The 27,599-nt window shown below is 44.7% G+C and overlaps 1 protein-coding gene across 4 annotated transcripts in view; it reads left to right on the top strand.

Annotated features, from left to right (window-relative positions):
- The window catches only part of AJAP1 (adherens junctions associated protein 1), a 282,173-nt gene that overhangs the window by 131,787 nt on the left and 122,787 nt on the right, over nt 1-27,599 (top strand). For all 4 annotated transcript variants that reach the window (XM_083163011.1, XM_083163013.1, XM_083163010.1 and 1 more), the window contains exon 2: nt 7,743-8,497. In XM_083163011.1, coding sequence (XP_083019137.1) covers nt 7,743-8,497 — 755 coding nt within the window. The remainder of the gene's footprint in view (nt 1-7,742; nt 8,498-27,599) is intronic.

Genomic DNA, 27,599 nt, shown 5'->3' with positions numbered 1-27,599 from the left:
CCTAGGACCAGGGGAATGCTGGGAAGTGGGTGTTCCTGAGGCAGTGTGTCTGGAGTTGGATGGAATAAAACAGCACAGCAGTGAACTCACATGTCTCTGTGTCCTTATGACTGGATTTTCAAACATATGAACAAAACACTACCCACATTTACCCTACTAGTTACAAGCTCATCAAAATGATGGCACAACATCACATTGTCAGGGGTGAATGGCGCAACACTTGAACCCCCCATAGAATTGAGGAGCAGTATTAGCCTTTTATTATATAGGATAATGCAAAAATAAAGTTTATAGACAAAAGTGGGTATGGCACATGGAAGACCACACAGTAATGGATAGGTAATTTAGCAGCTAAAGGTGCCCACACACTAGAAAGATCTGCGATCTTAAGATGTGCACATAAATTAGCCTTGAAATCTTTTGTCCGTCCTGGAAAAAAGATTTCAGGCAAGCGCACATCTTTACCAAAGATTTTTCTTAAGATCCCGTGTGCGTTCCTATGGATCTTTTGTTAAATCTTCTGATCTTTTGTGCAGCACGTAAGATCAGAAGATTCAGCTAAAGATCCACAGGAGCGCGCATCGGACCGATATCGGCCGATTTTCGACCGATTATCAGTAAATATCGTACGATATATCGGCTGATTTATCGAAAATCGGACAATAGGCCAAAAAATCGTTCTAGTGTGTGGGCACCTTTAGAGTTTGAAAACACCTATTAAAAACACTGACTTACTTTTTTAAACTTCTTCGTAACAATGATTTACAAACAACTGCACCATGAACATAACATAATAGCACAACTAGCATTTATCACATCCATTTATATTTTCAGCGAACACTTAAGGCAGTGAATCAGCATGTGATTGCATGATAAGTCATTTTTCAATAGCTGTCAGTGTGAGACAAAGGAAATGACACATTCAACAGTAAATCGACTGCTGGCAAATTACATGAAATCAGCTAATGCACAGCAATTCCCCAGCAGCATTTAATATGCTCAGTGCCATCATAATATTATTGTAACACAATGTACAGAAACACACTTTAACACTGGAGCTAAATAATCATAATGCTTCGTCCAGCTTAATTATAATAAGTTTGTAATAACAACAAGAAAGCAATAACCTGCTCTTGGGCGGGTACTGTACTAGTTTGCTCAGTATCTACTGGACATAAAGGTCATTTTAAATATTTCTACCCTCGATCAATTAATATTAGAACTTGAAGTGCCTTAGGTATACAGTATAAATTAAAGGGGACCAAACTCCATTTGTTTATCCAATGGGCTTATAAAATACATGTTTACAGGTTTATAACCAGTGGTGGCTCAGAATTCAAATACGGGATCTACACCAACTGCCACCAGAAAACCCAGCCGGGACTCACTGGCCATTTGTGAAGTTCCCCTATCATCATTTTGGACTGCGCTGCAACTTCACCTCTGGAACCACTGATCGTAACTATTGATTGGCCAATAGGGAACTTGTCACCTGGCTCAGCCATTCTCAAAGTTGAAAACCTGTGGGGTTTAAGTTTAAAAGGGGAGAGAGCCTGTGCCAGATGCTAATGTGCAGGTCTCTGGGAACATGGCACCTATGTTATGTTCCAAGAGACATCTCTACTATACATGAGCAGATCTCCAGTAAAATGGCTACAGAACCATTATACCAATTGATTCTGTCTGCAGAACTGATCATTGGGGAGCTTGAGAGGTAAGTATAATTATATGGGTGTAGGGTGTGTGGTTTGTGACAATGTGTGGGGCTTTCCTTTTTGGTCCAAGCATGCAGCTCTGAGCAATGTCACAGAGCCTCCATAATGTTGTGACCCAGATATTCAACGCATGTAACATCATGACATCATGTCACCACGCAGTTAAGTAAGTCTTTAAATTTGCACACAGACCCCAAGAAGCTACTGTATCATTATTTAAAAATTTCCAATATTTTAAATGAATACTGTTCTCCAAAAATGTTTGTTAGCTATATCTGAGTTATTTTAGTTATATACTGTATGTGTGTTATTATATAGTAACATCTTTCTCATCATGATAACAAATACTTACTGACTTTCTGGCTGCCCCCTCCAGTAAGAGGCAACCAAGTTGGTGCAAGAGGGTGTTATGACAGTGGTGGTGTCGACACATGAACTGCCGACGTACCAATATGTATACGGTGTAGCAATGTGTTAAGTGCAATACACAGGAGTAACAATACTCAAAAGGTGGTTCACAAAATAAATGATACTGTTTGATGCCCAGAAGGGGTTAAGGAGAAACAGCCACACAATGACCTCTCCAATGTAAAGGCTAGGTGGAATACCCAATACACTGGAGGAGGTAAATGACTATTGTGGGATCTGCCAAGTTACAGCCAAGCTCTGGGTCTGTAAGGTGACACCACAGATCCCAGCAGCCTGCCTAAGCTGTAACCAGACAAACTCCAGAGGCACACAAACACACAGGCTGAGCAGTTTCTATCCTGGATACCTAGCAAGGATTCTAACTGACAGACAAACACACACGGGCTAAACAGTTTCTATCCTGGCCATTTAGTAAGGATTCTAACTGAAGTGGCAGAGATTCAAGGTAACACTGACAGGAAGCTGTGAGACAAATTCAGCAGCACTTGTCTAGCCAGAAAGGAAGACTTATAAAGCAGGTGCTGCCCACGCCCCCACTCAGATATCACAGACTGTGAGCACCAAAACCAGGGCCGGAGTTCCTGCTGTGAACAGATTGCCTGTCACCACCGCAACAGCAAAAACCCGGACCGGAGTGCATGCTATGCTCAGGTTACTTACTAACAGAGGGGGCATGGATAAAGCCAAGCTGGGCAGTGCAGGGGCATAGACACTCAAATGTGTAATCACAACCTGACCCCCACTATTCAATGCCCAGTTTACCGACATAGTAATGTGGGGAGGCTGGTATATGAGGACTCAATTTAGTGCAAATAAGACAACAGCTCGCAGGGAGTGCCAAGGGATGTAGCCAGTGGGAGCAGGATCCATTTTTTCCAGGGAGCATCACCCAATTTTTTTTGGAGACTCCTGGCCATTGCAGGAGAGTAGGCAAGTATGGAATTCTTATCCAACATCACATTTCTCTCCATATATCCAAATTCTACTTAATATTTTATTTTACTTGTTGTAACTTAAGTATGCATTTTAATTAAGTAAAACATTTGACTACCTTCATGTGACTTTAAACATTTGGTTACTTCTATCATCCTGCAATTTTTTATGAACAATACATTGCTCAGTCTTTCAGGATTTCCACTTTGCTTTGAGTAAAATCTTCTTTTGCACCCCTTATTGATGGCATGTGCACCCCATAATTTCTCACTTCCGTAAAGATTCCTATAGGATAGTTCCCAAGGCCAACCCTTGCCTCATCAGAGGGGTGGGAGCACTGCATGCCGCCCACCATTTTTCAAAGCTGCGATTCATGATAATGCCTTTCAACAACAAACTCTGACCTCAATGTTATATGTATTATTAAACCTCAAAGCCACCCATTTCAGTCTCCTAGTGGGCGGCAGCCAGAGAATGGGCAAATCAATGAGAGGCAGGGAGAAACCAATAAATTCCCCCAGAATATCCAGACATAGTTTCTGCAATATGGGGAGAGGTGAATGGGAACCACAGGTGTTACTACAGCTGCTGTATCAGGAGGGTGCAAAGCTCCCAAAAAGTAATAAGAAAGAGAGATACTGTATGATACAGCACTTGGGTTTTTTCTAAAAATGTGTACAGGTATATGGGATGTATCTAATATGCTGGCAGCAGGAGCGGATTGGCGATAGATCTTACAGGGAAGATTCCCAGGAGGCTGATGCACCTGTATTGATCTACTGTATATCCATTATGACATCTGTTAAAGGGACAGGAGTAGGTGCTATCTGGTGGTGTAACAATGTATAGGGTGTTTCTGTGCTCCAATGGGGAAGGGGTGAGTATAGTTGTGATATTTTGGGGCTATGGTAATAAATTGTTTGTCTGCTTGATGAAGGTTTTCGGGGCTTCACTGAGTCTTATTGTGTGTGTGTGTGTGTGTGTGTGTGTGTGTGTGTGTGTGTGTGTGTGTGTGTGTGTGTGTGTGTGTGGGGGGGGGGGTATTATGGGACATATGGAGGCAGCTTAAAGGTCCACCAGACTGCCAATAGCTTTCACCCAGGTATAGTCATGTATTAATCCTGCCTTTTTTGGTGTTGGTCCTGCCTAAATTTGTTTTGGTGCCGCCCACATTGCCTTTTCCACAATCTACCCCTGGCAGATCCCTCTGGTTAGTACTGGGGTTAGGGGTAGTCACTAGGGTTAAGATGTGGATGGGTGGATCAGGAAAAAAATATTAAAATTCTCACTGGATACGTCAAGATACCACTATCGGCATTCTCCCCATTGAAATGATGACTATCAAGCTCAATGCTAACCCATATATACATGATCAAAATAAACCTCTGAATATATGGTTTAAAGTTCATGCTGAAGACTATAAGATTATCCCAATCATAAATAGTTACACATCATTTGCTTATTTTTTCCTTAGTGTATTATGATTACAGTTGCAGGAGAGATTGGATGATGTAGGTTGGTTTCCTTTTCGAAGAATAAGAGTTAATATTGTGTTTCTGAATATCTCACGTCTAGACTATAAATAAGAGAGACGGCAAATGGGTTCTGTAGCTTTGAAAAATAAAACTATAACATGCCTCAGCATGACTAGCAGATCAAAGACAATAGAATGAGACAGAAAAAGCTTATAAACCAAAATATCAGAATATGACAATCCGTATAGAAGTGGTTTCCTTATGCTGCTGTGTCCCTTCTCTTAGGCATCATTTAGATATAGATCGTTGCTTGTAACAATGTCATTATTACTGTTTAATCTTCTCTACCAGTACATAAAGTTAATAAATGGAATATTGTTCTCCCATTGTTGTGCTAATTAACTGCCTGAAGCTGCCATTGTCCCAGCATTTTAATTACATTTTCACTTCGTAGTAGACGTGAGTGATCATTTGCAATATGATAAGAGTACATGGGCGAGCAAAATATATGTTAGGCGCATGTCTCGGCTTATACAGACGCTGCCTATGTGCAAAAAGTATTATTATCGAAACAAGTGTCAACATATTCTTCAGCCTTGTACAGTTAGAGAATGGATTTTATTCTTACATATCAGTCCCTGCTTACATATATAACTTAGTAGGATTAGTGGTAGCCATGAAACAGTTGGCCTTTCTATCAGTAGCTGCTCCAGAAGTGGGGCTGCAACACAGTTCAAAATTCATATAGAGGAGCTACAACTGCCAATCCCAACTGACTCACTGCCAGTGGGTTTGGCTCCCCTATTTGAGTTTTGAACTGTGCCGCAGCTCCACCTCCACCTCCATTTCATTATATTTTTGGTCTATGCAAATAAACAAAAACATGAGGAAGGCTCACATGAACATGGAGAGAACATAAAAATACCAAGCAGTTGGCATATTGTTACACTGTTTCTGCTGCCCACTAGTGCTTTGTCGCTTGCTATACTATACTGTGAAAAGCGTCATCGGTCACTTGTAGCAAAGGAAGTGGATAATGCCGGGTGGTTACACAGTTTCCGGGAGACTTGACTAGATTTTGAGAGTCTAGGAGACCCACCGGATGTTCAGTCGCCTCCAGGGCATTCTGGGAAAGTAGAAAAGTGTGAGTTATAGCTGAACATCATATTTTAGGGTAAGGAAAAACTTTAGGGTAAATTTACTACGGTATCTAAAAATTAAAAGAGGTGATGTGGCCCATAGCAACCAATCAGATTCTGTCATTTATTGTTTGCTAAAAAAAATTAGAACCTTATTGGTTACTATTTCATTTTTAGAGGCTTTATTAAATTTACCTCTATATTCCACAAAATTGCATTCCATTCATATATATATATATACAGTATATATATATATATATATATATATATATATATACAGATGGAGCAGATCTCATCTTGGCAGGGGATGGCACTGGCGTCGCCAGCCGCCATCCCCCGCAAGCGCCATGGCAATGGCGAGAAGGGGTCGCGAGCGCACGAGAGGCGCGCGCGTCCCCTTCCGACGGCGCTTCCATCCGTTCCCCCGGGTCCACGCCGGCTTGCCGGCGGTAACCCGGGGTCCCCGCCGCCTGCCCGCACCCCCCCTAACCCCCCCTAACCCTGTCCGTCTTCCTGAGGCGGAGACGGACAGGGTTTCCGTCGCGCTGGCGACGGAGACTGAGACGCGCGTGCGCGTGAGACGCACGCGCGTCTCAGTATATTCGCTGGCGAGGCTGCTGGCGGGTCGCCAGCGGGGACGTTCTGGCGATCCGCCAGCCAGGATGGGAAGTGCCCCATCTATATATATATATATATATATATATATATATATATATATATATATATATATATATATATATATATATATATATATATATACAGATGGAGCCGGCCTGGTCTTTGCAGGGGATGGCTGAAGAATCGCCAGCCGCCATCCCCCACCAGCCGCCATCTGATCTGTGAAAGGGGACTCGCGAGCACAAGATGCACGCGCATCCCCTTCCGACGGCGCTTCCCCCGGGTCCCCGGGGTCCCCACCGCCTCCCCGCTCTCCCCCACCGACTCTCCTAACCCTGTCCGTCTCCCTGAAGCGGAGACGGACAGGGTTCCCGTCGCCCCGCAGCCTGGAAACTGAGACGCGCGCGCATCTCAGTCAGATGGAGCGCCTCACCGCTGGTGGATCACCAGCGGAGACAATCTGCCGATTCGCCAGCAAGAGGGAGGCAGGCTCCATCTGTGTGTATATATATATATATAAATACATGAAGAACACTGCTCCTCTCTACTCCAACTGCTACATTGTCATGAATATTGGTCAATCCTACAAAATCACTGCCTCTAGTTTGTACGTGTTAAAACAGAAATACCATTGCGAAAAATATTTGCTTTTTATCATACAGTAAATCAGTGGCAGGCTGTAAAAACAATCTGTGTATTTTATAATTCCCCTCTTTTTTTTCTTCAGGCTGATATTAATTATTTTAGCTCTGGACTGCCATAGTAACCAAAGTTACATAGCACATGATGTACTGTAGCAAGCATAGAGGTATTGGAAGGACACTCTGAGCTCTACCTGTCACATCCTATTTACCTAACATGACTTGCTAAGTACTAAAGTGGTGTTCTTCTGCCTTGATAGCCAAAGACTGGCAGCCAGTAGACTGTTTGTGAATGGCAGCCATTTTGTTTTCTAACAGAGACAGTATGTGGGTGGGTGATTACAAAAAAAGTGTTTGTACCATGAAAACTAGGACAGTTGTAAGGTAAGTGTTTCATCTGGACTGTCTCTATTTTGGGCAGAAACAGTGATCCTTCACTTTATATAGGAGCAAAGGAGTCCTCAATAGAACAGAGAAGGTGGTGGAAATCCAGGGCATAAAGCCTCAGCACGGACAATATTGTTCATTTAGTAATATAATAATTTCAGCCTTTATACTGTAAATTCAATAATAAAGTTTGATTAGTTTTTTTCTACTCCTGTGTATTGTATCAAATGTAATTGTTGTTATACAGGGTTGAGTCAATAGTGCAAAAAAGTGCAAAAATACCCTTATACCAATTTGTACAAGGATACTTTTATTATATGATGAAAACAACAATAAAACTTTCTAAAAGAAAAAAAACATTTTTTTTTATCATTACCTTAATATGTTTTAATTGTCTTTCTGCAGATCAGGCCCTCCGATAGGAAGCCATGCTTGGATTTTGATAGCCATTTTTCAACTAGCTATGGATTTCATTATTTGTGAATCAGGATCACCGAGTACTGCTTACAAATACCTACAAAGACCATCACTAGAGCATAGGATACATCACATGGCATTGTGGAACCCAAAGGGGAGGCAAAAGGCAAGAAGTTGGAAACAATTTTGGAGTCCATTTACAAATTTTGGACAGCAGCGTGGTTTTCAGGCAGAGTCGCAACATTTAAATTTATATCTTAAAGACCATGTGGGCCACAGATTTTCTAGAAATGTGCCATTGCAGTACTCTGCCAGTTCAAAAACAGTTCCCTCCACACGTGGAGTAAGAGATGCACTTAAAATTACCCATTTGAAAAGGGGTAAGAGACAGCTCCAAAGAAGAAGTTGGAATAACATAAGACATTTTTTGGACAGTGAAAGTCAGCCAACCACAATCTCTGAATTTATTTTATGGGGTCCAACGGGGGATGATGAAATTCTGGAGTCCACCACATTCCCTGGGATTTATAAAACCACAAAAACCTCTACTACACAAGCCAGGACAACGTTAGTGGGAACTACAGCTTCCACCATAACTTCCACCACAACACAGTCTAAAGACTTGACACAAAACCCAGGTGTTCATAGAGGGAAAAAAACACCTGGTAGGATAAGCACAACAGAACCTTATCCAGGAAATGGAAAAGCTGCAAGACCACCAAGGATACCGAATGAAACATCAGGTATGTCATTAGATTACTGACTTTATGGTATAGAGCTAAATTACACCCTTGTGGCCCCTCCGCGGTTAGTAGTGTTTTTGGAGTGATAATGGAAATTACTGGGCATTGACTAGAACACAGCTTAGAAATACAAGGGGGGAAGTAGTCTACTGGTAAGCCAAGAGTTATTTCATGGTATGACACTGATGCAGAGTTGTACACAAATTGACCATAATTGTTCCCTCTGTGCATGCACGACAGTAAAAGCTTCTATTCACCGTTTGCAGGTCTACTCTGTACACATCTTTGTGGTATAGACAATAAATTTCCATACATTTGGCTTGAAAGCAGGGGCTGGCTGGCAACTTTTAGCCTAGGGGACAAGTCCAGAGCACTGGCCCATACCACTCGCCCATACCACTCCCCCCCCCCCCCCCAACTTACCGTAAGACTTGTGCGCGGGATTGTATTGTGTACCTGCAGATTGCACATTGTGATGCTAATTACACGCAGCACACCTTGATGCCCATTACACCCCATACTGTGATGGCAAATACGCAATGCTCCCCACACCGTAATGCCCATTACGCCCCATATCATGATACCCATTACACCGCACAATGTGATGTCCACAGTGCCAGATATTCCGCCACAGTGCCAAATACACATATGCCCCCACAGTGCCAGAGACACATATGCCCCCACAGTGCCAGAGACACATATGCCCCCACAGTGCCAGAGACACATGTGCCCCCACAGTGCCAGATATACCCCAGCAGTGCCAGAGACACATATGCCCCCACAGTGCCAGAGACACATGTGCCCCCACAGTGCCAGAGACACATGTGCCCCCACAGTGCCAGATATTCCCCCACAGTGCCAGAGACACATATGCCCCCACAGTGCCAGATATTCCCCCACAGTGCCAGAGACACATATGCCCCCACAGTGCCAGATATTCCCCCACAGTGCCAAATACACGTATGCCCACAGTGCCAGAAACACATATGCCCCACAGTGCCAGAATTTCCCACCAGCAACTCACCATTGCAGATTAGTTCAAAACCTCATACTGCGTGCTCTCAGGTCTGCAAGCATCTATTTGCCACGCATGAGGGGATCGGGTGCTGAAGTGCTGGCCGGCAGAATGGCAGTGAGCAGAGAGCAGAGAATGTTTGTGTCTGACAGGCGTTCTCCTGCGCTGCAAAATGGGAGTAGTTACTGCGCTTCACCTCAGGGTGGTGGCGCTGCCAAACGGAGGATTCCCCAATCCCGGATTTAGGGATGAGGGCTCCCCTAGGCACAACAATAATGTTTACTAAGTAGGACAGTTTATAGGGGCATTATCTGCATGTCCTATTCATTTACACTCTATTTAAGATGGAATATAGTACAGTACAGTGGATATTTTTCAGTTATTGGTACATTTTGGGCTGACAGTACTATCACAGGCATCCAAGTGCCGCCCCCAAACATGTGCCGCCCCTAGGCCGGTGCCTCACGTGCCTAATGGGAAATTTGGCTCTGCCTGGGTCAAGTCTGGATTAACGATGGATTGGCGCTGCCTAGTTGTGTCGATATTAGTGGAGGGAATGGATCCTGATATGTGTACGGTTTAATTGATGCAGATAATCGTACTGTTAACCTAGATTACTAGATGGCAATGCTATTATACAGATAGGTTGGCAAATGCATGTAAGGAGTGCATAAAAAGATTTATTTAACCTTAATAATGTGCATGTACATACAATCTCAACACATGTACAGAAATTGATCAATTTAAAATGAATAAAGCATGCAAAGTGCTGTAGTATAATCAGCTTGTGGAGGGATGATAGCTGTAAGGGGAGGCTGTGGTGTAGGGGGCTGGCGTCCCGACCCCCCACAGTGCACAAGTCCCCCGGCAAAACTTACAGTCCAATCAATATGATGTCCACTTGGTCCCTTCGTCGAGCATCGGCCCCTCGGCGCCGTTTCCCTCTGCTTGAGGGGTGTTGCGGGTTCTCTAATTGGCTTGGCGGTACAGGTGATGAAGAGGGAGAGCCCAGCAAGGGCACAGCTGGCCGCGGCAGCCCTCCTGCGCTGGCCGCGGCTTCCAGAATACGGCCACGGCTACAGAAAAGTGGCCGCCGGCCTCCTGCACTGAGGACATTAGTGCAGGGGGCCGGTGGCCATTTTCCTGTAGCCGCGGCCGTGTTATGGAAGCTGCGGCCGGCGCAGGAGGGCTGGAGGAGGTGGTGATCCAGAGCGGCCCGCAGCCAATGACTGGGCAAGCGGCCCAGGGGGAACATGGCACCCTGTCCCCCGGCCCTGCCCGCCCCTGCTTGAAAGCCATCATCAAGGTGCACCAGATATATGCTATGTAGGCTATAAGTATGTTATTTATGCATACAACTCTGTGCAAAAGTGTCCTCATAAACCACCCAGACCTGAACACAAATTTCAAAAAATCACTAGTTGGGGATTTTCAGAGAAATGTGCATGTGTGAGCCCTGAAATTGCGATCACAGATGATCACAATTCTAGAGCCTCGGGGTTGGGGGGTGGGGGCTTAAGGGTGGCAATGGACCATTTTGGAGGCAGCAACAATTTGTGGGGACAGTCCAGACAACTCAGGCGTGTCCAGACTGGGCCACCATTAGGGGAATGCTGTCCCAGGCCCAGCCTCTCTGAGAGAGATGGAAGGGCCTGGCAGCTTATTTTGCCCAGCGCCCCCCCCCCCCCCCCCCTTGGTTGCCTCCGCTGTGCTGCCTGTGCTGCACTCAGTGCGCTGAACAAAGCAGGTCCCGGAGCAGAGGCTTCTTCAACTCAGGATGCCAGTGGCCAATTAAAATGCTGCACTAGCTTTCTAGCCAATCAGAGCTTGCGTACCGTTAGCCAGAGTGGCTGCCAGTATGCGAGCTTTGATTGGCTCACCAGCCAGTCCTGCATTTTAATTGCCTGCCGGCTTACAGAGTTGAAGAAGTCTGCGCTCCGGGACCTGCTTCTTTCAGTGCACTGAGCACAGGCAGCACAGCAGAAGAGGGGATGGGGAGCAGGAGCTCGGGGTGGTAAGTGAAGTTAGGACGGGGGATCCGGACTGAAAAACAGTGCTGGGCCCCAAAATTCCTAATGGCATCTCTGTGTCCAGACCACTCTAGGGGAGGGCCATAGAGACTGCGTGTTGCCGCAACATGGCTAGCATGCACCAGGGGGCAGTCGTCAATGTGTGAGCGCTTCGCTGTGTAGCACTTTAGCGAGGACCCGGCGAGTGGGATGGTCTTGCCCTGTCCTGTGCAAGTCCTCAAAATACTCAATATCAGGCCCAGAATGTACTCGGCAACTAGTTTATTTTTTTCTCACAAAGGAATTAATATGAAGTCATGATGCGTTGGGAAATATATCCTATTGGACCTTAGACTTTTTTTTGGGCATTATAAAGGACATTTTGCCTATTTCTTTCATTTTGGCATATTTATAATGAACGCCTGTTATGCGGTGCAAACTGGCCCCTTATTCAGGGGGCCCTGCCCCACACATGCTGCCCCAAAGATATACTTACCTCATTTAATATGTCCCTTTTTATATAATGTACCTGGTTGCTTGCCAAACATATCTGAAGTGTTGAATGAGTTTTAAGAATCCAAAGAACACATGATCAAGCTAAAGGCCCAATTCAGACCAATTAGTTCGGATGTGAATTTGCAGCCCGAGAAATTATCGAACAATTGGCCCGATAGCCATTTCTGGCCATTCGCAAGTTGATTGACAGGCGCCGGGCATTTGGGGGCTGAACGCCAGCGTTTAATGGAAATATCCTGGAAAAAGAAAAAACTTGCAGATTGGGTGCTGGCAGGGGGTGGTTCGGCAAGCAGCTAGTTGGAGGGAGGGAGTAGATCCCTTTGTGGGTAGAAAAATAAACTATAAAGTAACGCTACAGTATATACCAATGAGGAATTAAAATATAATTAGCATTTATTGATGCACATAAAAAAACACATGTTAAAAATATTATAAAAATTGCAAATATTGTGAGCTGAAAATATTATGAGCTGAATTGTTCAGTAGGATCTGTTCCTATATGTACTTCCATAGTATGGAAGTGAGGAGGGATTGTCCACATAAATTACCACAGTCTCCAATATAACTCTCTGTAGAAGAATACAATATAGTTACCACAATATGGAGGTTATTCTGATCGGAGCGGCCAAACGTGCGTACGTTCGCCATTACCGCACGCTAGCCGTACGCGGCCGTTAGGGTTAAGTCCACCCACAAATCAGCCGCTTACGTACGGGCAGAAATACCGTAGAAGGGGAGTGGCGTACAAATGAGCGTACGGCAACGTACGCGGACGGCCCAGCCAATACACTCCGACAACTGGCGTACAACTGAGCGTACGGCGCCGTTTACGGACGTCTTTCGTCCGTCTTCCCAACGACTTCTTGCGGAGATCTGAGCGTACGCCAACTTGCACGGACGGGTCCCTATTGTTTTCAATGGAAAACTCAGCTTTTGTCACCGCTCGTGAGAGTGAGCGTACGTCCGTGCACGCTGGCATACCCTTCACATATATGGACCTGCAAATCTTGCCTCTCAACTACTAATCTGACAATTGATTAATTAATCTATTTGTTATTCAATTATTGTTTTCTATTAACTCAATTGTCTACCTTAATAAAGACCTAATAAAACTACATTTGAACCCACATTACATGTATATTTGTTATGTTCTAATGTGGCATTTTAATCACTATCTATGTGTCCCCATATTGCTGTTACTTTTAAATCAAGTTATGTTGGTGTTTCTGTATATGTACTAAATTATGTCCGTAATTACTTTGTCCAAAATGTGTAACATGTATACCTACCCTGATGTTATGTGTGATGTTTTAATCAAACAACATTAAACATTCATGCATTTTCACTATGTGTTATTTTACTCAAAAACACACACATTCACACATCAATCATTACCCCTCACCTCAAATTACAAGTATAACTTACAGTACACATCTGTATGTACCTACCCTTACAAGCCCTCTAACATATTTATTAGTAAAAACACAGGCAATTTCGAACTGTAATTAAACTTTTATTTTCTACAAAAATAATAAGGGGGGGGGATAAAAAAAAAATTAAAGGCGGGCCTCCAGAAGGCCAAAAATGAGCTGGAGGTACAGGAGGGTGATCATCATCTCCCGCATGAGGACTGCCACCTCCTCCTGGTGCTGTTCAGTGTCTGTAATGAAGGGATAAAACAAAAAATTAATATATAACATACACAAATGTTTGTTGTATTTGTACATAATAAAAAGTTCAGAGTTATGTGTGAAGGCCACATACATTTAGAAACTACATTGAAGATGGGTCTGCTGTAAACACAGTACTAAAAAAAAATATGTTAACACACACATACTGTACATAGTAAATAACATTAATTCAATTACTCCTTCATCAATGAATGTATGCTGTATCCCAATTGGTACTTTGGTTTTGGGGGACTCTCCTCTAACCTCACAATTAGCCTGTGCTATTTAAGGGTTATGACATTGTTGTGGCTTAAGCACTCCTTAGTATTTTAAATTTAGGACATTGCTGTACAAATTATAGGCCTACAGCTATGTTTGTAAAGCATGCATCCGCATGGCCTCACACACTATTACCAAAACAATCTCTACATTTAAGTTGCACCAGTGGCAGATTAAGCCTTTGGGGGGCCCGGGGTACTTTAGAGAGGGGGGCCCCCTTGCACTTGTCATTACTGGCCGCACACTGCATGGGCGAATATTATACTGTCAAAACACAGAGTAAAGGCAGAAGAAACTTGGTCAATGGTTACCTGCAGGGGATATATATATATATATATATATATATATATATATATATATATATATACACACACCACATGAAAAGCCTGTGTTTGTCCCTCTGCCCCTTACTCTGGAGGAGACCTCACAGTCCTAGTGCTGCCTCTGATTAAAAACCCTCCTATGACTAAGCTGCTGCTGCTGTTCTCCATGGACCTGAGAAGCATGTAATGAGCTCCACCAATCAGAGCTCAGCACAAACTTCTCAGCCTCTGTCCTCTGGTGCAAAGTGTCATGGGACTTAGTCAACTCCCAGAAATGCACTGCACACTTGTGCAATCAGTGTGCCTTGGCTCCCGATGCTCAGCACCATAAATCATTGTCACATTGGCAGATAGGTGAAGCTGCAGCACTACCCCACCCATGCACAAAACATTTAGCTAAAAAAAAAAAAACATAACTTAACCCCTTCCCGACATTTGACGTACATTTACGTCATGGTCGGGAAGTACTTCCCGACACATGGCGTAAATGTACGTCATGGCATTTAACTGTCACCGCGTCTATAGACGCGGTGACAGTTTCAACATGTCTGCTGTCCCTGACAGCAGACATGTCCGTGCATGCCCAGGGGGGGCTGCGATGCCGCCCCCCCCGTCGGCGATCGCTGTGATTGGCTGTTCAGTGTGAACAGCCAATTACAGCGTTTTCCTGTGTCACCGGCGAATAACGTTCGCCGGTGACACGGGATCAGAGGTGATTGGTGCTGTAAAGTACAGCACCAATCACCGCGGGGTGTGAGGGTGACACTGGTGTCACCCCACCGCACCCCGCCCGCCCCCAAAGGCCGTGATTGGTTCGTCGGACCGACGGACCAATCACAGCCAAGGAGGGGGATTTAAACTAACGGTGACTGCACTGCAGACGCCATTCCGGTCTGGAATAGCGTGCAGTGCGGTCACCGTACCTCCCTGCCGCCATACTGACCAGAACCTTGCTCCATAGCTTGCTCCATACTTACCTGATCGCTGCTTCATCACTGCTTCCTGGATCCTGTTACTACTTGTGCCTTCCTGTGAAATTGTGCTGCTGCAGTGTACTAGCTAGATAGATAGAGAGATAGAGAGATAGATAGAGAGATAGAGAGATAGAGAGAGATAGAGAGAGATAGAGAGAGATAGAGAGAGATAGAGAGAGAGATAGTGTCAGAGAGTGCTGATCGCTGCTTCATCACTGCTTCCTGGATCCTGTTGCTACTTGTGCCTTCCTGTGAAATTGTGCTGCTGCAGTGTACTAGCTAGATAGAGAGATAGATAGAGAGATAGAGAGAGATAGAGAGAGAGAGATAGATAGAGAGGCCTAGTGACAGAGTGCTATATTTTGTGCTGCTGCAGTGTGATAGTTATAGAGAGATAGAGAGAGATAGAGAGAGATAGTGTCAGAGAGTGCTATATTTTGTGCTGCTGCAGTGTGATATAGTTATAGATAGAGAGAGATAGAGAGAGAGAGATAGATAGAGAGGCCTAGTGACAGAGTGCTATATTTTGTGCTGCTGCAGTGTGATAGTTATAGAGAGATAGAGAGAGAGAGATAGAGAGAGATAGTGACAGATTGTGCTATATATTTTTGATATAACTGACTGCTGCCCCCTCCTTTTGTGCTGATCAGTATAAATTAACTGATCAGCAACTTTTTGGGGGCGCAGGTTTTTTTTTATATATAGATATACCTGTCAGTGCTGCTGCTGCAGTGTCATAGAGTGATAGATAGTGAGAGATAGAGAGATAGAGAGAGATAGTGACAGAGAGTGATAGAGAGTGCTAAATTTTTTGTCTGCTGCCCCCGCCTTTTGTGCTGATCACTATATCTGAGGTGATCAGCAACTTTTTTGGGGGTACAGAGGTTTTTTTTTTTTTATATATACCTGTCAGTTGCACCAAAGGTTGTGCACCTGCTGCACCTCACTGGTAATCAGTGTCGCATCACTGATCACCTTTTTTTTTTTTGTGTGTGTGCTGTGGGGTCTTTTTTTAATTTTTTTTTTACACACACTGTGATTTTGTGGGTGTCCTGTGGCCGCTGTGCGCTGATCAGTGACGTACATCACTGATCATCTTTTTCGGTACAGGGTTGATCTATATTTTTTTTTTTTGATCAAATTCCTGTTGCCTTTGAGCGCTGTTCAGTGACAGACGTTACTGACCAACATCTGTGCTCAATTTTTGGCGCAGGACCTTTTTTTTTTTTTAACCCCTTAAATTTTTTATTTTTAACCCCTTCATTTTTTTTTTTTTTATTGGTATAAAGTATTTTTTTTTTTTCTGCACCACATACACACTACACACTACATACCCCCCGGATTGAAATAAAGTTTGTACCCCCCCCTACACTATACACGTGTTGAAACATTTCACTACCAGTAACACAAAAATAAAAATGGCATCCCAAATGTCCTCCCAAATGTCCTCCCAAATGTCCTCCCAGTCATCCAGGAGAATGTATTCAGCGGAGGAGGCATATGCCCTGCTTGCTTCTGACTCTGACACAGCCAGTGATGCAAGCGGGGAATTTGAAGGATTCGCCTTAAGCTCCTCTTCCTCCTCTGGTGATGAGGGACCCCCTCAAAGACGCCCCCGTAGAGCAGCTGAGACCCCCCCCCCAATAATTGATCTCGTATGGACCCCACCACCAGACAATTTTGAGCCCCAGGTTCCTGAGTTTTTGGCCATGCCAGGAATCCAATTTGATTCCACAGGTCTCAGAGAAATTGACTTTTTCAAATTATTTTTCTCTGATGATTTTATAAATTTAATGGTGGACCAAACTAATTTATATGCCCAGCAGTTTATTGCTCAAAACCCCACGTCATCATTTGCTAGGTGGACCCCTGTAGATGCAGTAGAGATGATGACGTTTTGGGGTCTGGTGTTTCATATGGGCATAGTAAAAAAGCCAGAAATTAGGCAATATTGGAGTACAGATGTTCTGTACAGTACTCCATTTTACCGTATGGCCATGCCCCGGACTCGATTTGAGACAATTCTTAAATTTATACATTACACCGATAATGCACAGTGCCCACCCAGAGATGATCCCACCTTTGACCGGCTATTCAAAGTCAGGCCGGTCATTGATCATTTCAGTGCCAAATTTGAAGAGGTGTACATCCCTGAAAAATTTATTTGTATCGACGAGTCCCTTATACATTTTAAAGGAAGGGTTAAATTCCGCCAGTACCTTCCCAGTAAGAGGGCAAGGTATGGCATAAAAATGTACAAACTGTGTGAAAGCACCTCAGGGTACACCCACAGGTTTAGGGTTTATGAAGGGAAGGATTCAAGAATTGAACCGCCAGAATGCCCCCCCTCCCTCGTAGGTGTTAGTGGGAAAATTGTCTGGGATTTAGTGCACCCCTTCCTGGATAAAGGTTATCACCTCTATGTGGATAACTTTTACACCAGCATCCCCCTGTTTAAGGCCCTTGGTTCAAGAGGTACAGCAGCTTGCGGTACTGTGCGCAAGAACCAAAGAGGCCTCCCAAAAACGCACATTGCCCAAGTAATGAGAAGGGGTGAAAGCAGGGGAATATGCACCGAAAATATGTTGTTGGTCAAATATAAGGACAAGAGGGATGTCCTTATACTGACAACAATTCACGGAGACAGTACCACCTCCGTCCCTGTACGAGGTACCAGTACCCACACCTCCAAACCTAATTGTATCCTGGATTACAATAGGTACATGGGCGGAGTGGATCTTTCAGATCAGGTACTGAAGCCGTACAGTGCCCTGCGGAAAACAAAAATCTGGTACAAGAAGGTGGCCGTGTATATCATCCAGATGGCACTGTATAACGCTTACGTGCTATTCCGTTCTACCGGCCAGAGGGGGACATTTATGCACTTTCAAGAGGAAGTCATAAAGGGCCTAATATTTGGGAACCAGCAGGCAGAGGGCCCCAGTACTTCTAGTACTGGCCCCCGTATTGTACCAGGGCAGCATTTTCCTGATGAAATCCCCTCCACTGGAAAAAAGGGCAGGACACAAAAAAGGTGCAAAGTTTGCTATAAAAAGGGAATAAGAAAGCAAACTATTTTCCAGTGTGACACTTGCCCCGACAAACCCGGCCTATGTATAAAGGAGTGTTTTAAAATATACCACACATCTATGGAATATTAGGTTCATAATTTCACCGTGCTTCGGGGGTCTTGCTAATGCCACATAGCACCCACCATTCATTCCACCAGAATCTGAGCCGCAAAATCCAAAAATCACTCCTTCCCTTCTGAGTCCTGCCATGCACCCAACTGGTATTTTTTGGTCACATGTGAGGCATTGCCGTACTCGGGAGAAATTGGGGCACATATTTTGGGGTGCTTTGTCTCCTTCATTCCTTGTGAAAATGAAAAATTTTGAGCCAGAACTGCATTTTTGTGTAAAAAAATGTAATTTTTCATGTTCACTGCCCACTTGTATCAAAATTGGTGAAACCCCTGGGGGTTTGAAATGTACACTATACCCCTAGATGAATTCCCTGAGGGGTGTAGTTTGCAAAATGGGGTCACTTGTGGGGGGGTTCCACTGTATTGGTGCTTTGGGGGTCTTGCTAATGCGACATAGCACCCACCATCATTCCACCAGAATTTGTGCTGCAAAATCCAAATATCACTCCTTCCCTTCTGAGTCCTGCCACTTTTTGGTCACACATGAGGCATTGCCGTACTCGGGAGAAATTGGGGCACAGATTTTGGGGTGCTTTGTCTCCTTCATTCCTTCTGAAAATGAAAAATTTTGAGCCAGAACTGCATTTTTGTGTAAAAAAATGTAATTTTTCATTTTCACTGCCCACTTGTATCAAAATTGGTGAAACCCCTGGGGGTTTTAAATGTACACTATACCCCTAGATGAATTCCCTGAGGGGTGTAGTTTGCAAAATGGGGTGACTTGTGGGGGGGTTCCACTGTATTGGTGCAACATAGCACCCACCATTCATTCCACCAGAATATGTGCTGCAAAATCCAAAAATCACTCCTTCCCTTCTGAGTCCTGCCATGCACCCAACTGGTATTTTTTGGTCACATGTGAGGCATTGCCGTACTCGGGAGAAATTGGGGCACAGATTTTGGGGTGCTTTTTCTCCTTCATACCTTCTGAAAATGAAAAATTTTGAGCCAGAACTGCATTTTTGTGTAAAAAATGTAATTTTTCTTTTTCACTGCCCACTTGTATCAAAATTGGTGAAACCCCTGGGGGTTTGAAATGTACACTATACCCCTAGATGAATTCCCTGAGGGGTGTAGTTTGCAAAATGGGGTCACTTGTGGGGGGGTTCCTAACTTTTAGCATCTTATGGTGCCTTGAAACCTACATGGTGCCTAAAAAATAATCTCATAAAAAGGAGGCTCCAAAATCAAGTAGGTGCTCCTTCTATTATGAAGCCTGTGGTTTGGTCACCGTGCACACTAGGGCCACATATAGGATATTTATGAAAACAAAAGAATTGGGGGAATCAATTTTTAGTCACATTTCTCTAGTAAAATGTACTGTGTTCCTTATAAAAATGTATTAAAATTGCAAATCTGCAAAAAAAAAGAAATTTTGAAATTTCACCTGCACTTTGTTTTAATTCCTGTGAAACACCTAAAGGGTTAACAAACTTCCAAAATGCTGTTTTGAATACTGTGAGGGGTGCAGTTTTTGAAATGGCATCATTTATGGGGGTGTCTCACATACAAGTCCCTCAAAGTTACATCAGAACTGAACTGGTCCCTAAAAAAATCAGTGTTTGAAATTTTCTTGAAAATTTGAGAATTTGCTATTCATATTGTAAGCCTCCTAGTGTCCCAAAAAATTAAAAGGAAGTTGAAATAATGATGTCAACATAAAGTAGACATATGGCCTATGTTAGTTATTCACTATTTTGAGTGGTAAGATTATTTGTCTCACAAGCAGAAAATTTAACATTTTGCAAATCGCTAAATTTTCCATTTTTTCACGATATTTTGGTATTTTTCACAAAAAAACACAGACTGTATCGACCCAAATTTACCACTAATTTGAAGTACAATGTGTCACGAGAAAACAATCTCAAAATCACTGGGATAAGTAAAAGCAAAAAAAAGTTATACCCACTTAAGTGAGACATGTCAGATTTGAAAAAAAGGGCTCTGTCAGGAACGCAAAAACTGGCTCTGTCAGGAAGGGGTTAAACATTTTATTTTTAAAAAATACATGACAACCACAGGGGGCCCCTAGCTAGAGGGGGGCCCAGGGGCACTGACCCCTTGCGCCTCCATTATAATCCGGCCCTGTGTTGCACATCATGCTGGGAACTGGAGTTACCCAACACCTGGAGCCACATAACTACCACACCACTAATGTCGGATATCTCATTGGATGTACTGTTATGTCAATTATTCAAGGGGTGAGGCATGGCCACACTCAAAAAAACCACCAAGGGGAGCCTTGTTCCTGGAGAAGGACAGGACACACCTCATGGTCGCCCTGCAGTGATATGTTGCAACTAATGTTGATGTTGGATACACATATGTGGTTGTTGTGATTGTTTATGTGTAGAAATGTGTAGGTCAACATTAGACACATTATTTACTTACGGCTACTTGAGCCATCCTGGTTGCCGCTGGTTGGCTGTGCAGTGGTTGGGGGGGTCAGGAGCAAGGGGGATGGTCCTGGAGTTTGGACCGAGGTAGTGGGTGTGAGTGGGGAGTGGAGAGGTTTGGGGGTGGGTGGTGGAGAGGTGTAGGGGGGTAGGAAATGGGGTGGGGAGGGGGGGGGGTGGGGGTTGGGGAGGGGGGGGGTTGTGGAGGGGGTTGTGGAGGTGGTGGGGGTTGTGGAGGGGGTGGGGGTTGTGGAGGGGGAAGGGGATGGGGAAATTGTGTGGGTCCAAACTGCACCCAGTGTCTCCAGTGTTGGGGAGGGGGTGTGGGTTGGGGAGGGGGTTGTGGAGGGGGTGGGGGTTGTGGAGGGGGTGGGGGTTGTGGAGGGGGAAGGGGATGGGGAAGTTGTGTGGGTCCAAACTGCACCCAGTGTCTCCTCTTCTTCCTCCTCCTCTTCTTCCTCCTCCTCTTCTTCCTCCTCCTCCTCCTCTTCCTCCTCCTCTTTCTTCTCCTCCTCCTCCTCCTCCTCCTCCTCTTCTTCCTCCTTCTCCTCTTCCTCCTCCTCTTCTTCCTCCTTCTCCTCTTCCTCCTCCTCTTCTTCCTCCTCCTCCTCTTCCTCCTCCAGGGCTGCCTGGTCCCGGGCTGCCTGCTCCCGGGCTTCCATGCGTGCCCTTGCCCGTGCTGAAATGTTCATGTTGATGGCATAGAAATCGAAGATTGGGTTTCATAAAAAAGGGGGAAAGAAAAATTCACATTAGTCATGCTCATAACCTTCAAAATTATCATTGCTGTGATATTTCAGACATTTATCATGCAAACTATATCCTACACCCAAAAACTGATCAACTACTTAAACCCCCCCTATACACCCATATACACCCATATACCCCCCATATACACCCCCATATACACCCATATACCCCCCCATATACACCCATATACACCCATATACACCCATATACCCCCCATATACACCCATATACACCCCCATATACACCCATATACACCCCCATATACACCCATATACCCCCCCATATACACCCCCATATACACCCATATACACCCATATACCCCCCATATACACCCATATACACCCCCATATACACCCATATACACCCCCATATACACCCATATACCCCCCCATATACACCCATATACACCCATATACACCCATATACCCCCATATACACCCATATACACCCCCATATACACCCATATACCCCCCCATATACACCCATATACACCCATATACACCCATATACCCCCCCATATACACCCCCATATACACCCTCATACTCAGGAACATATTTATAAAAAATACACAAAACATTGCTAAAAAACGCTGACATACTAGTAATCAAAACTTACATCGGGCAATATGGCGGCGAAGGCTGCTGAGGAACACTGGCTGCCGCCTGCGCAGGTCTGACCAGCGCCGCTCAATCTGCGCCAGGCTTCTGCGGACGCCGGTCGTCGAGAAGATCAGGCGGCGGGCAGCAGTATACGCCCGCCGCTTGTCCGCATTACTGACATATGGGCCCCTGGGCCCCAGGTGACGGTCCATAACTTCTACCAGGGCCAAAAGCTCTGAGGTGGAAAAGGGCCTAGCTCGAGGACAAGTCATAGTGGCAATGGCGCAGTTATTAATTGCAGGTACATATATCACTTTTGGTGCTTGCTGATTGGTCGAAAAAATTGTTTGTTTGGTATTAACTTTATTAATCCCTCTTACATTGACAAACTGGATGTGAATAGAAACTTACGCGGACCGTTCCGATATACACACACCACAACCAACAGCATGCATTCAATGAAGAGAGAAGTACTGTATTTACAGTGTGCGGAAAATAATACACGCAAGCCTCTACTTATAACTACGCTGCTTAAAGGGGGCACGATACACCGATATGCATGGAGAGGAGTACTGTATTTACAGTGTGCGGAAAATAATACACGCAACCCTCTAGTCATAACTACGCTGCTTAAAGGGCCACAATGCCACATGTTGCTGTATGACAATTTCCTACACATTACATATGTAAGGAAAGCATTGTAACGTGATGTTTTGAAATGTGACTCACAAGGCATACACGAACTCCAACAGATACCAGCTGACAACACTCATCATTGGAATGACAGGTGCACACATTTCACGATGTAGCCCACAATACTCCACAACCTGTGTATGTGCATATACAGGTGATTGATCAGGTGCGTTGAGACCTGCGTAATTTAAGCGGGAATTATCGGCAGGAAATATCGGCGTAAATTTGCATCTACATTGCGGGAAAAAATATACGCCCCCTTGTTCATGGCGGGAGATTAACATATAAATATTCAGTCAGATGCAGCCCACAATTGCTGCAAGCATGTCTGACTCAGACGATTCTGCAGCTGAGGACGCTCTGCAGAGAGCTACAGCACAATCCCTGCTTGATGCACTGAACAAGAGGGAACAGGAGCGGAGAAGGAGGGCCCAAGAGAGGAGTCGCCTGCAAGATCAAGCGGGTCCCTCAGTAACAGGCCCTGGTGAACCTCCACCAGCTCCACAAGGGCCGAACAACCAGCCAGAACAAGAGGTTTCATCTCTCGAAACAGGTGTGACCCAGCAGGTGCATGGTGAGAGAACTGGGGCCACCAGAAAACGTGCTGCAACATCTAGGGTGATGACTGAGCAGGATACCACCACCAGAAAGAGAAACCCTGCATTTGTAGAGGCCGAAATGCGAATTCTAGTGCCCAGGGCACGCAAATGGATTGAATTGGCAACCAGGAAGCCGGGTGCCAGTGCAAGGAGAAACCTTTGGGACAAGATCACAGAGGAAGTGAACCAGGTGGCACCAGTGGTCAGAACTTGGGACGCGGTGAAGAAAAGGTTAGTGTGTTTGTCAGGGCAATTTTTCAGCAGTCTCCAGCAGGAACTGAGGCCCTTATTCTAGTTCACTCTTTCTGCCCAAATATTTCTTAGATGGACAAAACCATGTGCACTGCAGGTGAGGCAGGTGTTACTTGTGCAGAGATAATCAGATTTGGGTGGGGTTTTACACCTGCCTCACCTGCAGTGCACATGGTTTTGTCCATCAAAGAAATATTTGGGCAGAAAGAGTGAACTAGAATAAGGGCCTCAGTTCCTGCTGGAGACTGCTGAAAAATTGCCCTGGTCTTTGGCCCCCTGATAATGTAATATGTGTGTACATATGTTACATGTATGTTTTGAGACTAATAGAAAGGTGTGTTTGTAGATAGTGCTACACTTCAATGTCACATGTGAACACAACCATGTCTAATAACCCACATTGATATATGAAACATGCACCATTGGTGTGATGTGAGGTTATGGGCACAGTTCTGCTCATGTGAAGTATGTGATGGGACAAGAGAAAGTGTGTTTTTGAAAGAGTTGTTGTAACATGTTCCATATGATGCTACTGAAACAAGAATGAGCAAACTGTGCACATGTAGCTGGTGAGAAACTACACATCCCAGTATGCCATTCCATAGTTAAATTACTCCATAATAACCACATTGTCAAGCTATGGTGGAATGTGTAGTTTCACACCAGGTGGAGGTGCCTAATTTGGCCATGGATGATGTCATTTCTGCATAGTGATGTATGTATGTGCATTTAATGGCCTAATGAATGAGATGAGACACTGAAATGCCTCCTAATTGAGACATGAATGTGTGTGTGGGACACATATGGCAAAAAAACATAAGATCACCCACACTAGGAAATGTCACGTAGCTAGGGGTACCACATAGTCCCTTTAATTCCGGACACATATTAATTACACAGGTTCTGTGGCTGGCTGACTTCAAGACTCCACTTCACCTAATTTTAAACTGCCACAGAACCTGTGTAAGTAACATGTGTCCGGAATTAAAGGGACTAGGTGGTAACCCTACACGTAGCACAGTGGTGCACATATCTCATGGTGATATTTGTATTTTTAAACTTGTAGGTGGACTGACTTCAAAAGTGCACTGAAGAGGAAGATGACTGACCGGTACAACCACAGCATGTCCACCGGGAGAGGTCCTATGCCTGACCATTTGGAGTATACCCCCCTGGAGCTGGACTCCTGTGACGTGATTGATGTGGGGGAGATCAGGGGGATCTCCAATATGGACAGTGAGCTCCCGGCAGAGGTCTTTGCTGCTGCTTTTGATGGTAAGTCACAGTAATGCATTGTATTTAGAAAGATATTTTTTATTGCGTATGTGATGGTGACATTGTTTTCAATTCTTATCCTAGCAGAAGCAGAAAGCCTGGATGTACCGGCAGCATCTTCCTCTGCAGAGCCACAGGTGGAGCAAGCTGTCCAGCCTCCACCAAGACTTCGCCCCCAGCCCCAGCCACAGGAGACATGGAATGAGAGCCTGTTGGTGACGCTGGACAGGATCGAGCAGCAAGGGGTGGATGCTGCGATCCGTCAGCAGCAGGTGGCGGATTTTCTGGCGGAGTGGAAGGCCACAAACCAGCTGCAGGTTGAGGCCTTGAACCGCATTAATGAAACTCTGGCGGCTGGCATAGTAAGCATTGGCCAACACCTCAGCCGCCAGAATGAACTTCTTGCGGAGCAGCTGTCCACCGCCAGGTCCCTAAGGGACAATCCCCCATCTGCTGCCCCACCCCAAGCTGCTCCCCAACCTTCCACCTCGGCTGACCCTCCTGTGTCGACTAGGGGAAGACGCCGAAAGCCAGCTGAGCCAAAGGCCCCTGTCCCCAAGGCCCCATCTAAAAGGGGCAAAAAAGGGCCCAAATGAGACCTGGTTCACTTCCTCTGTGGTTGGAGGCCAAAGGTTTTAATTGCACTGGACATCCGCTTCCTGAGTTGGCCATCGATCCATTTGCGTGCCATGGGCATGAAAGTTCGTATTTTGACCTCTACAAATGCAGGATTTTTTTTTTTGGTGGTGTGTATCTTGCTTAGTATTCACCCTGGTTGTTGCAGTACGTATTCTGGTGTCCCCATTTCTTTCACCATTGCATTTGCAGGGTAACACATGTTTGGAGATATGCAACCTCTTGTTCTGGCTGTTTTATTATTTGTGTGTCTATTTTATTTGTTTATTTGATTTCTCACATTAAAGTGTCAAGCTGTGATGCTGAACAGCAAATAAATTTATTTTACAAATTAAATCTAAATTGTGGTATGTGTCATTTCTTGTGTGAAACAAATACTAGATTTATGTGTACTTACTGACCAGGGTATTTTTGAACATTTGTTGAAGTGTGGTCGAAGTTTCCCATGTGTAACCCTCTCCATGGCCATTCCCATGTTCCTATCCAACTTTTCCCTGCTAATTAGTTTGTGTCAGCACATGTGCAGAGCAACTTAATAGGTGAGAAAGCAGTTTGTATGCAGGTGAGGTAGCTCCTACAGTAGTAGGTAAAAGCAGGTCCAGAACAATGCTTTCCTCATGGAGTGGGTGAGGCAGACAAACAAGGGTGAAAAGGTACATTTGTGTAGGAATGCATATGTGTCCTCCCTAAAAAAAGATGTGTGAATGGGCCAAACATGATAAATTAGCTTGTGAACAAACATGCATAACTTTTTAAATATATATGATTTGACAGTGTCATAAGCAGATGTAGGAATCCTTTGTTAGAGAGATGAGAGTGCAATAATGTGATTGGTGGCATCTTACATCCAGAGTGTAGTCAAATCCAAATCATAGCAGATGAGATAGTGGTACAGGTCATTATTTTGGGTACTATACAAAGATTGTGTGCAAAATAGTGGTCATGGGCTTAAAACATTGCTGAAACATCCTTTGTAGGTGTTAGATGTGGTTTATGTTATTGTATCCTAAATACAAAACCTATGTTAGTATTAGAGTGAACACGTTGACACATGTCGACTTGTGTAGATTGAGTGTGCTACTGCGTAAAGTCTATGAAAGCAGGTAGTGAATGTGTCTAACTGTTTAGCAAATACCTACCTTAGCGTATAAAAAGATTCTTACCTTAAATTAAACAAACCTTTAAATGTGGAGAAGTATAGAAACATAAGCTTCCAATGTGTTTGCGTGCTGTATGTGTGGCTTGCAGGTAGTGAAATCATGGTTTGGACTTAATAGACTGCAGCATTGCTTATTACATTCAGGTGTATGTGTTTGAGTAGTAATCAGCGTTAATTAGCCAACTCAGGCGCACGCTGGCATGCGGTATCTGTAGGGGTGGTTTGAGCTGGCGGTTGGCGGCCGCCTGTTTGGTGTCCGAACGGTGCCTTAGTCGATCGTGCGGTAGTAGCACCGCTCATTTTTGGTGCACACCCCCGTGTACGCCCATATTTACGCCCATTTTCCCTCATTATTTCGGCCGCTCCCATCAACACGCCCCTATGCCGCCCCATTACCCGTACACTCGCGTACAGGTTTTTTCGCACGTTGAGAGCCCGGCCGTAAGCGTTGTGGAGTGTTCGCGCCGGCGCATTAGTGTATCTGCACATGCGCAGATCATGAAAAACCCCGGGACGTACGCGTACGGCCCGGCCGCTCAAACCAGAATAAGGCCCTATGTCCACTGGGGGAACTTTGGATTGCATTGCAGCAGTATCCCCCTTAGTGGTGGTAGCAAGAAAGAGTGAGTCTCTCTGTGGTGTTAGCAGCTGTGGAAAGTCCCCAGCCCTAATGCTTTTTACTGTAACCAGATACAGCTTTGTCAAAGGCATGCCTTTGACAAAGCTGCACCTGGTTACAGTGAAACGAAGT

Source organism: Crinia signifera, chromosome 19 (assembly GCF_055691185.1).
Source record: "Crinia signifera chromosome 19, ASM5569118v1, whole genome shotgun sequence".
In the NCBI taxonomy this organism is placed as follows: domain Eukaryota; kingdom Metazoa; phylum Chordata; class Amphibia; order Anura; family Myobatrachidae; genus Crinia; species Crinia signifera.
Note: the sequence above shows the minus strand (reverse complement) of the source record. Positions and strands in the feature narration are given on the sequence as shown.